The sequence below is a fragment of the Sinocyclocheilus rhinocerous genome, unplaced genomic scaffold (genome assembly GCF_001515625.1).
Source record: "Sinocyclocheilus rhinocerous isolate Xijiao unplaced genomic scaffold, SAMN03320098_v1.1 scaffold809, whole genome shotgun sequence".
NCBI lineage: Eukaryota > Metazoa > Chordata > Actinopteri > Cypriniformes > Cyprinidae > Sinocyclocheilus > Sinocyclocheilus rhinocerous.
Genome location: NW_015652299.1, coordinates 555,005 through 567,717, shown reverse-complemented (window position 1 = coordinate 567,717; position 12,713 = coordinate 555,005). Strand labels below are relative to the sequence as shown.

Below are 12,713 nucleotides of genomic sequence, written 5' to 3'. Positions count from 1 at the left end.
TATTTGATTTGGGGCTTGTTTTAAAATTTCAATTTAGTTTTGTTATTTACATTTACATTATATTTAAATTTTGTCATTTAGCAAACGCTTTTATCCAAAGCGACTAACAAATGAGGACAACAGAAGCAATCAAAACCAACAAAAGAGCAATAATTTTAAAGTGCTATATTAGTATATTATTATAGTGTTATATTTCAATTTCACAAAGAAACATGCAGTATCAGTATAGAACGTGCATCTATCTATCTATCTATCTATCTATCTATCATAATACACACACCTGGTCTTATTGTACACTATTTATTAGCATATTTAAGGCAAAAAAAGGTTTATATGCTTGTTGAATCGAGTTTGCCTAAAAAACTACTTCAGTCCCTGATTACATTTATGTCTTTGAAATTGTTGCATATAATAGTATATAACAGAAGTTATTTACTATTATATGTAACGAATTACGTGTATTATATGTTGTCACAATTTTCTTTTTTGGTTTGATTACGTTGATTACGTAAGTTAACTGCTCGGCATACTAGCATACCGCTAGCTGATTAGCCTGCTGTCTTAGTCTACTGTATATCTTATTAAAATGTATAGTTATACATGTTCATACATATTATATGTATATTTCAGGACAATGGTTTTTGCAAAAGACTGCAAATTGTTATAACTTTTTCTTGATCGAATCAGTTCCTGCTGGTTAAAATCAAGTCCCGGCCTACATTTATTTATTTATTTTTGTTGTTGTTGTTGTTGTTGCTTAACATTAAATTTCACTTGTAAATGCGTCATATTGTGTTGCAAATATAATTTCAGGTTGACAAAAAATATTAAAATTCAGAGTATTATGTATGGATCTGCTCTCTAGATATTGGTGTAAGCCTGTCAATAAACACATATCAGTTCACAACGTGCTGCTGAAAAGGACGTCAATGCATCATCATAGGCCCCAATTAATATAAGTTTGTCATCCGACTGGAGAACAGCTCTCATCTCGCGCCACTTTCTCAACCGAATTAAATCTGGCAGCAACGTTGACGAAGTTAAGTTGCAGCTTGCAAAAGTCAAAGAGCTTGTTGTTTTGGAAACAAACAATTTGGTCTGCCAGAGAGACCGAGTCTAAGTGGACAGCTTGGGACAGAGACGGCCATCAGACCCTTTCATTCTTCACTCTTCTTTCACCCCTCCCCACATTTCCACTGGCGCCGCACTCAAATGTAGTTTGTTAAGCTGGGGCCAATGTCATAAAGCCTTCACTGTGTGTGTGTGTTGTTAACGTTTAACTCCTCTGTCACACACTTCGGTCACAGTATTGACCCTGTATTGCCTACAGTACGCCTCTGTGTGCATGTGTGTGAGAGATTTATGTGTTTACGCAAGTATAAGAGGTGTGTGTGTCTTAGGAGAGGGCCTAGAATTTTACGATTACTTTTCTCCTGCTCTCCTTTGGGCATTTGGAGCTATAAATATACCTCAGCATGCTAAAAATATGCAACAGTGTAAGTTGTGTGTGCGTGTCTGTTGGAGACTTGCTTCTAGATTTCAAAACTACATGGGTAAGAGTGTGCGTGTTAGCATTAGGGTTTTGTTCAGAATCCAATTAGTCTGTTTCTGTTAACGTCTATGTTCTTTACAGTTAACCAAATGACTCTGTAGCAATGACATCTTAAAATGTTTACAATTTGCTTTATTTGAGTGTTTTTGCAAACGAGGACATCCCCAAAATGGCTTTTTGGGAGGTTCTGTCAAATTTAGCTCATGCACTTCTGGGTACAAATTTGTCCCCAAAATATGGTTAAGGGGATAGTTCACTCAAAAATGAAAATTTGCGGTTAATTTACTCGCCCTCAGGCCATCCAAGATATAGGTGACTTCTTTTCTTGAGCAGAAAAGTAAAGATATTTAACTGAAACGGTGGTCCTTGATGATTCATAAAATGCAAGTCAGTGGCTGCTTGTTTTTGAGAATTAAAAAAAAAGCATATCAAGGAACACAATATGAATACCTATGGCTCCTGACGAAATGTTGAGGTCTTATGAAGCGAAACAATCAGTCTGTGCAAGGTGAGTAAATTTAAATTAACAGCACATTTTCATTTTTGGGTGAACTATGTCGTCTGGGCTTTATATGTTGGTGGTCCTCTAATGACATCAGCACCTCTCTCTTTTGTGAGCATCAAACATGTGCTTCAAACCCCCCCCCCCAACAATCAATCATCTCAGATGTTAATTTTGCTTCTTTCAAACACAAACTTGAATCTCTGGAAAGTTTCTCCGGCTGACGTCAGTTTCATGTTCTCAATTCAAATGCCATTTGCGAGAGACAAACTCCCATTTCGAGCTCTTGTTTTCTCAGATCAGTCTCTTTCCGATTTGTTCTGGACTGTGTAAATGGGATCAAAGTGGCAAGCGGTAATAGCTGAGTTTTGAGAAGAAGCGGTTGAAAAAAAACCACGCTTTTCACAGGGTTCTCTGGGTCATTCTCTTAAGATGTTGTCTGTTTTTCTCTCTCTGTCTTTCTTCTGCTTTCTCACACGTCTCACTTTCTCTGTCTCTCTCTAATCGCTTTCTCTTTCACAAGCACAGTTACACAGTTATTCAGATACACTGATGTAATTGCTGCTTTAGAGACTCCATGATTTAACACGCACAAAATTTGACAAATGTAACGAAACGTTCTAAACAGGAAGTTTAAGCTTCTTTTATATAGTCTGTGTGTCACAGACGTGAGCAGTTGAGTACTAGATGTTGCAGATTTTACTACAAATACAACCAAAAAACCATGGTTACTATAGTTAAACCATGGTAACCACACATTAATTATGGTTTTGCTACACTAACCGTAGTTTAACCATGGTATTTGTAGTAAAACTGTGTTCATACAAGTGGTAACCAATATGGCAAAATACTGTGGTTACTACACTTTTACTATAGTTAATTTTTGTAAGGGAGGGGAGGGACATTCTCGTTTTAGAGAGCACTCTCTTTTGATGGGATCTTTAATGTTTTACGAACAAGAAACAAAGAGCTCATGAAATTACAACTGATGTTTTGCAGCATTGATTAAATATTTTATTGGATTGAAGTTTATTCTTTTAAAGTAAATTATTTCCATAATAAGTGCTCTTTTTAAAGTATGCTAAAATGAACTTCTTTTTAACAAGGGACTAGATGTATAATCATCACTGTTACTGGCACCAGCCATTAAAAAAATTGGTCAACCGCTAATGCGAATGATTATAGAGTTGTTGTCCACGCTAGAAGATGAGCACAAAGGCTGTTGCGATACAATATCATGGGAGAATTTCCTGGAGTTAATGAGTGATGAACACTGTGTGTCTTTTAGTTAATGACTAATTGGTGTCCAGCATGTTGTGTGTGAGGTAACTCCTCTGAAATATCAATTTAAAGGTACATTTTGTAATTTTTTTTCTCAATTGTAGGACACTTATTACCTGTTTTACAGTTTTAGGTGCATAGACTAAAAATGATAAACACTGACTGAATTTGGGGCAGGATTATCGATTTGACCAATAAATGTAATTATTTGAAACAAAGAAACAAAAAACTACTAACGCATAACTTGCCCTGTACCATATGTGCTACAAACATAAATACAGTAATACACAACTGGCCAGAACACCTTAGCAACCACGCAACAATACATAAATAAACACTCAGGACACCTAAGCAAATGTACAATGAGTAAAAACCATTAAAAACACCTTAGCAACAGCACAACAATGCATAAAAAACAACATTTACACCTTAGTAACCGCACAACAATGTTTAAAAATAGCTCAGAACACCTTGGCAACTACACAGCATTGCATAAAAGCCATTCAGACCACCCTAACAACCACACAACAAGTGTTAAAAACTCCCAGAACACCTTAGCAGCAGAACAAAAAAATGTGTAAAAAAACACTCAAAGTACCTTGGCGACTGCATAGCAACAATCTGGCTAAAGGCCAGATCACACCAAGAATGATAACAATAACTATATAGTTTTTATAATTATTTTAATTCTATGAAAAAAGGGAAGTAGAAATCACAACTACAGGATAACTATAATGCAACAGAGGAACAAAGTCACTGGAATCACTTTCAGAATGATTGATTTTTTATTTTTTTTACAAGCTGATGAATGATTAAAATATTAACAGCCAATCACAATCCACCCAATTTTAAAGGGATAGTTCACCCAAAAATGAAAATTCTGTCATTAATTACTCACCCTCGTGTCGTTTCAAACCCGTAAGACCTTCGTTCATCGACTAACATATTGATACTAACACCCAAAAAACTTTAATTTTGATTTCATGGGGACTTTAGGACACAGAACAGCATACATTGTTTACGTCCAACTGAAATTCTCCAAAATGGCACCAGGGTGATGCGGAGGAGACGAATTGTTGAATAAAGTCATTGTTATTTTTTTTTCTTTTGCGCACAAAAATTATTCTCGTAGCTTCATATAATTGCGGATGAACCACTGATGTCACATGGATTATTTTACCGATCTCCTTGCTACGTTTCTGGACTTGGGAACATTTCAGTTGCATTGCTGTCTATGCAGGGTCAGACAGCTCTCAGATTCCATCAAAAATATCTTAATTTGTGTTCCGAAGATGAACGAAGGTCTTACGGGTTTGAAACGACACGAGGGTGAGTAATTAATGACAGAATTTTCATTTTTGGGTGAACTAACCCTTTAAAGAGCTTGAGCATTTAAAGGGTCAGAAGACACAACGGCAGCATGTGTTTGTAATGAACATTATGTTATCGTCTGTTGTGTGAATGCTAAAATAGTTATTGTTATAGTAGTAAACTGGCTTTAAAGGGATAGTTCACCCCAAAAAAAAATAATAATAAATTAGCTGTTAATTTACTCACCCTCAGGCCATCTAATATGTAGGTGACTTTTTTTCTTGAGTAGAATAGTAAAGAATATTTTTAGCTAAAACCGTGGGCCTTGGTGTTTCATAAAATGCAAGTCAATGGCTACCGTCACTTTGAGAGTCAAAAAAGCATAAACAGACAACACAAAATGAATACCCGTGGCTCCTGACGATATATAGAGGTCTTATGAAGCGAAAATGTCAGTCTGTCACCTACATCTTGGATGACCTGAGGGCGAGTAAATTTACAGCAAATTTTTCATTTTTGGGTGTTCTATCCCTTTAACACACTCAGCGTCGTGGCACTGAGCTTTGCACAGGTAAACACCACTCACATGTTTTTCAGAAACTAACTATTTTCGCATATCCGTTTGGTGACGCTGTGGCGCAGAAATGACACACCTCAAGAGAAAGAGAAAGGAAAGAGTCTGTTATTTGAGACCGAGAGGAAGAAAGGGCGCAAATAACTTTACAGAGGAAATAGAGGGTGTTTGTGAACGGCAGCAAGTGGAAAAAAAAAGTTTCCCGTTGAAGAGACGGAGAGTGCGATGGAGGGGCAGAGGTGTGCTAGTGAGGGGGTGGAAGAGGGACTGATAATGTGTCTTTTGTTTTTGAGGTCAATAGCTTGAATGCCTCTGGAATGGAAATATGTGTGGGACCCCGTTACCCGTCACTGAGACGCTTCACGTCTGTGAAATGTTTGTGTGCATGTGTATGTGTAATATGTCCCAACGATTTATGACTGAATATTAGAATTTTGGATTTAATTAAAATTTAAAGTACAAGCTTTTAGGCCTGCATGATTAATCAGAATAAAAACAAAATTGTGATATGACTTCGCAAAGGCTGGGATTTAATTAAAAACACAGGATTAAAAAAAATTGCAGTCACAATTTTCATCAGAAAAATCACAATTTGATTATTTTCCCAATTCGTGCAGCCCTACTAGCTTTTAGAATATGGAAAATAAGGTCAATTTCATTTGATCATTTGCATGAACACTGGGGTGTGTGTGTGTGAATGTCTCTTGTGCAACAGGTGTCAGGGCGTCCTGTTCAGACCTGTATATATGACATGTACCACATGCCTTTCCCACATAGTCTACATGACAGACCTGCAGTGACAGCATGGGAACTCCCTCAACACACACACACACACACACACACACACACACGCAAACACACATGTCACTGTAAAAAGTAATGAGTTGAACTTACTTGGAAAACCTGTGGAAACTGATTGCCTCAAATTTCTCAAGCAAATTAGTTTATCATTTTTGAGTTAATAAATCCAGTAAATATATGAAGTTATTAATATAAATATGATGATTGTGAAACATTCTGAGGCATAATAAACAAATTATGAGGCAGCAACATCTTGTGGGCAAGCCAAAAAGCTGAAATCTTACTGTTATTTGACAGCTTGAAGAAAAAAAGATTCAGAACCCTATCTGTAAAAAAAAAAAACTTAACCATTTCAAATTGTATTCACTCTAAGACTGTATTCATTGTTCTTTGCACCAGACAATGGAAACATACCTTTAATCCAACAAACTAGATGCTCTTAAGTACTGTTTACTAAAGTTGTTCAGTTTTACTATTGCATCCATCTGAAAGGTCACATAACACAGTGTAATTAAGTAAACTCAACAAATTTGTAAAAATCAGTTATGTTTACTCGCTTTTCTTAAGTAGATTCAGTGATTACTTTTTACAGTGCAGACATGCAGGAGAGCTCTGCAGGTTATGGACAAAGGCAGGTGGCTGCTGGGATTGTGTGTAGTTCCTCTTTCATTCGCATGAGAAGAACTCAATCCTTCGCACATTTCAGTCTTGGCAGCTGTTCTGAGGTGTGTGTATGTGTACATGCGTGGATCTGGATCTACGGTAACTCTTGGAATGTGGTCAGTTGGTTTCTATTGTAAATATATCTTCCAAGAGCCCAGGAAGTGGTTTGATGAATGCATTTTTTTGTTTGTTTCCTGTCTTGATGTTAGGGCTGCATTAATCAAAATCCTGAAAACAAAATCGCAGTATGGTTTAGTGTGATTATCAAATTGCAAAATATGCGCTGCATGTTTCATAGTGAAGTGTGGTACTGTGTTCATTTACGCGTGAGCAGCTTATGCTCGACTCCAGCATCTCAGAGCTGTTCAGGACTCCGTCTCTGTGTTTGGGTTACTCTTAACGTGCATGTAGGAACGCAACATGCACCCATACTTGTAGTGAGAAACACTTGTCAACAAAAGGGAAGCTGTAAGGGCTACCTGCAGTTGTCTGTCAAAATAAAAGTTTGATGGTTTAATGATTGCAAAAAAAACACACACAGACAATGTAAAATATTTCATATTTCATATTATTATTATTAATTATATTTTTTATTAGTAATAGTAATAATAATATTAGTAATAATAATAATTTTTAAGAAATTATTATTACTGAATGAAATATAAAAAATTACAGATTGTTAGTATTTATAAATTATAATAATAATAACGAAATTATACTAAATTATTATTTTGTAGTCATGTTATATTACACTTTTTTTTTTTTTTTGCACTTTTAATAGAAATCACAATTTTCTATCAGAAAAAAAAATCACAATTAGAAGTTGGGGACATATCAAAGGGTTTGTCCCTTTTTTTAAATATCCTTTCACATTTAGTGGCTGTTTGCTTTTTCTAGTATTTTGTAAGTGGTATTATAGGGAGGGATTTTGACTAGAGAGCATTTGATTGGACAAAAATGGACACGCCTCTGAGTGCAAGATGAGTCATCACTCCATTTCCAGAAGTGAAAGACTGTAAATGGTAAATGGGTTTATGCTAAAGGATAATTTCGTCAAAATTTCAGAGTCCACCAGCACATAGATGGCATCAGAGCCCTTTTGGATTTTTAGGAAATATGTAAATGTATAAATATAAATAGTAGACATAAAAATATGTAAATACATCTTATTCATTTGCAAACATTGATATGTTTATGACTGTTTGAACTAGAAGAAGAGGGAGTGGGAAATGATAAAAAGAGAGAGAGAGAGTGAAAATAAGAACTGTTTGATGAAAAATTAGACAGTCTGGATATTATTATTATTGAAGGTGGGGAGTTTTTTATGGTTTCTGCTCACTGTGGGCGGAGCAAATTAAACAGGAAACTGACTTCTGGGCATCAGTGAGTCCAAAAATCATTACAACTCCCTTCTTAAAGGGACAGTTGCACCTCTCCAAAAGTCTCTTTCTTTCAAAGGTTGTAATTTTTCTCTAGTCATTATGATAAAATGGCTCATTATTTTATGTTTTATGTGATAATGGGTCATGATTGAATTAAATTAAAGAATAATTAAATCTCTCTGGTGTGTGTTACAGATCAGCGTGCGTGCAGTGAGGAGACGTCGGAATGCACTTGTTTGTTGGACCTTCATCCCAGTGAGGTGCGTAAATCCTCAGCAAACCCATAGCATCCTGAGATTGTGTCTGCACTAAACATGTACAAGATAATTTACATTATAATAAAACAATTGCTCTACTCTTTGAGCTCCTGATGCGGTTTCCTCCGCTTTAAAAAGGCTTGCTGTAGTGTGAAAGGACTTCACAGTCAGTGACACTGTTAATATCTAGCTCTTCTACACAATTCAACATGGCTTAGAGGGCTAGGGAAATTGTCAACAGTCTGTCTACAAACAGTGAGTTAATTGTGACAATTAATATAGTACAATATTTGCATTGATCTATGTATACAGGATGTATAGGCACACTGTTTTTATAATAAAAAAACAAGTCTGTAAGTAAGTCTGTAATCTGTAAGAAAATCTGCCTATAGGCATATATTCGGGGTTTATAAATATATATTACGATTTACATTTATAGTATATATTGAGAATTATAACTTTATATATTCAAGATTTACAATTATACAGTCAGAATTATAACTATGTATTCACAATTGACATTTATTTATTCAGATTTACAACCATATATTAAGATTGACTTCTTTACATATATTACATTTATATATTCAGTTTTGTATCTGTATTCAGATTTGTATCTAAATATTCCAATTTGCATTGATATGTTCAGACTTATAACTATATATTCAGATTTACTTCTATATATTCAAACATTTGCATTCATATATTAAGATTTATAGCTATATATTCAGACTTACAATTATATTTTCATATATATATATACAGTCAAACCAAAAATTATTCAGACACCAATCATTTTTGATATTTGTTTACTAGTGGGTGCAGGACACTATAGCTCATTTGTGTAAGTGAGGATAGCAAAATAAAGTAAACTGTGACATATTATAGCCAAAAAAGTCTTCATACAGTGGACTACCAGTAAAATTGACTAAAAATTATTCAGACACTTTGACCTGACCATGTTTTGCTTAAGTGTTATCTGACATTATCAAGATGAATTTGTTCTGACACAGTTTAACATATTTTATTACCATTTTCTAAACTATAGCGAATAAACTGTGAAAATGTGTGAAATGTTGAAGGTGTCTGAATACATTTTGGTTTGACTGTACCTTTGAAATACAGTTTGTGATTTTTTTCGACTGCATTCAAATAGTGAATGGTCATTTTGAGTTGTATTGTAAGAGAGGTATTGTTGGCAATGACTTTTGAATCTTGTGTGTTTTGGTGAAGGGTGAAGGACAGATGAAGAAGTGTCTGAAATGAACAGAACTGTTGAGAGCTTGTTTAGCGAATCATACACTTTCCTTGGATGTTATAGGTGGAGGGTTTGACCAAAATCATATATATAACTGTAATTAATTTTATTTTGTGGTAATAGTATACAGGTGCATCTCAATAAATTAGAATATCGTGGAAAAGTTCATTTATTTCAGTAATTCAACTCAAATTGTGAAACTCGTGTATTAAATAAATTCAATGCACACAGACTGAAGTAGTTTAATTGTCAAGAGGAAAATGAGGAACAAGAGACCAAAAAATGCAGATGAGCTGAAGGCCACTGTCAAAGAAACCTGGGCTTCCATACCACCTCAGTAGTGCCACAAACTGATCACCTCCATGCCATGCCGAGTTGAGGCAGTAATTAAAGCAAAAGGAACCCCCTCCAAGTATTGAGTACATGTACAGTAAATTAACATACTTTCCAGAAGGCCAACAATTCATTAAAAATGTTTTTTTTTATTGGTCTTATGGAGTATTCTAATTTGTTGAGATAGTGAGTTGGTGGGTTTTTGTTAAATGTGAGCCAAAATCATCACAATTAAAAGAACCAAAGACTTAAACTACTTCAGTCTGTGTGCATTGAATTTATTTAATACACGAGTTTCACAATTTGAGTTGAATTACTGAAATAAATGAACTTTTCCACGACATTCTAATTTATTGAGATGCACCTGTATATCACAGTTTGTTTATATGGCATGACATTCAACAACAACAACAAAAATTGTTAGCAATGTTAATATTTATTATTATTTAATATTAAACAGCCATGTGGTAATGCATATTTTTGAATATCCCAGCAAATTTGGATAAGTTTTGATAATTTTCACAAAAAGATAAGATTGGAACATTTTGGAGTAAAAAACAAAAGACTAGTAAAACTAATATTATAAAATGGATACTTCATAGCTTTAACCCTACAATCATAATATATCCATTGTAAAATAGCCAGTATATACACAACTGCACATGAGTTTAGCAGTGCTCTTTAAAGGGGAGGTCTAATGTTATTTCATGCATTCTGACTTATTTACACTGTAAAAGAGTTGGATTCTCTATATTTCTGTGCTAAATACACTCAATAAGTTTTTTTTTTTCTCGAGTATGGCCCTGTAGGATGTCACAAAGGGCGGAATTCCTTGTATAGGCACTTCTCTAAGAGCGCGCGCACACATCAACCAGGGGTGCGTTTCCCAAAAGCATTGTTAGCCAACTATGGTCGCAAATTTCCTTGAACTCTATTGGTAACGATGGAACTTGCGACCATAGTTGCTTTTGGGAAACGAGGGCACCAGAGCGCCCCCTGGTGTTTCGGGGGCCCTACGCAGCTTGCGTATTTTGCGTATAGGGAGGATACCAGGCAGACAATGTGCTGATCCTGGCTGTGGAAAACCAACATGTTTGTATGTGCTGCCGAAGGATCCCGACGTCAGAGAAAAATTGATTTAGTTTATTTTTAGTGAACATCCCAGTCACGCCAGTGCTAATTTACGCATGTGTTCAGCACATTTCACCGTTGACTGTTTTGAGAACAAATCGCAGTATGATGCTGGCTTTGCCAAAATACTTTTGCTCAAAGATCAGGCCGTGCCAACTGTTCTGGACCCAACAACGACTAATGCATAGGCAATGATGTTAGCCAATCATAAAAGTGGGTGGTTACACTGACCTCTTAAAGGGAAAGCACCTCAAAACCGACTGTTTCAGTCAGAGGATGAGAAACTCAATAAATCACTCAATTTGGAATGTTTTTTATACTGTATTATGACAGCACTTTTTTAAAACTAAATTGCAATATCGTGATAATACCGTATACCGTGATAAAAGCATTAGCAATTAATCGCAACATGAAAATTTGATACCGGCATATCCCTAGTAATATTATAATTACACCTCAGGTGACATAATAAAATAATTTTAAAAAGTGTCATGTCATTTAAGGGAACGGTGGGTGCAGTTTGTTTCTCCGGGGAGGCAACGGAGTTGTGCAAGTGTGTTTGTTTGTTCCCGGCATTTCGGTGACAAATGTTTTATAAACAAATTAAATAAAATTTAAGTCAATAAAGGTTCCTGTTTTATTTATGTCGATGTCAGCTTGCGGATGATCGCTACGCAAAAGCTGCGCATGCTCGTGACTCTTTAGCTCCGCCCACGGCACACCTCCAGGAGCTCGACTGTTTTCGGAGAGAATCGTAAAGCTTTATCTGTCTTTTATAAATCTGATAAAACTAAGACTCTTCGGAGATATGAAGGATGCAGTACTACTCTATAGGTACTCAAGATTAACATGAGATTGGCTGTGTGTGTTATGTCTCCTTTAATAATAACTGTTATAACTCCCAGTCCTACTGTGTGCATTTGATATAAGATTAAGTGGGTAAAATTTACTGTATGTTACTACTAGAAATGTACAAGACAAACTCTAACACTCTTTCATGTCTCTGTTTCATTCTCTTTTCAGCTGTCTGTTTGCAGTCTCACTGACAGACAGACACAACATACTGTTGCAAACCAACCCCCTCAGTATCCTCTCCATCACCAGCCAATCAAATGCACTCTGAAAATAAACTATCCAATCATGGCAAGCAAGTGACAAGCGGGGCCCAATCACAGCTCCCCAATGTAAACCAAGCGCAGCAGCAAGGACCTGCTGGCAACCAAGGGTCAAAGGGCAGTGGGTCTGGGAACCATGGAGTCAAATCCAACCAGATTTCTCCTGGCAACCCTGGACTGAAGAGCCTCAACCAAACAGGCGGTGGAGTTGGTGGGATAATGAAGAACAAGGCAAAGAGGGAAAGGAGCGTCTCCATGGACACGGGAGACCAAAGAGAGTCACTCACCCCTGTTTTGGAGCCAGATGCCAAAGGTAGGCGTAATGCTGCTCTCATCCTTACACCGAATGTCCACGGCCTGCCCACAGTCCGTAGACCGACTGTCTGATGCTTTATACACAAAATAGCACGAGATTTCTCCATAAAACGGGAAGACTTTCTGAATGTATATAAGCAGTAGGATTTTTCAATACATCAATCAAACGAATCAATACATTATCAATAATTTATACTGCCATTGTGTAAATAATATGTGAAAATGTTGTGTATAAAAG

The 12,713-nt window shown here is 36.0% G+C and overlaps 1 protein-coding gene across 5 annotated transcripts in view; it reads left to right on the top strand.

The window, feature by feature from the left end:
- Positions 1-12,713, top strand: part of LOC107714533 (B-cell CLL/lymphoma 9-like protein) — a 57,328-nt gene that overhangs the window by 28,358 nt on the left and 16,257 nt on the right. For 3 of the 5 annotated variants that reach the window (XM_016520391.1, XM_016520392.1, XM_016520388.1), the window contains exons 2-3: positions 8,262-8,326; positions 12,069-12,473. In XM_016520391.1, the coding sequence (XP_016375877.1) occupies positions 12,158-12,473 (316 nt within the window). In that variant the 5' untranslated portion in view covers positions 8,262-8,326; positions 12,069-12,157. Of the gene's footprint in view, positions 1-6,659; positions 6,801-8,261; positions 8,327-12,068; positions 12,474-12,713 lie in introns of those variants that run through there. The other 2 variants (XM_016520390.1, XM_016520389.1) reach the window with 2 other exon arrangements.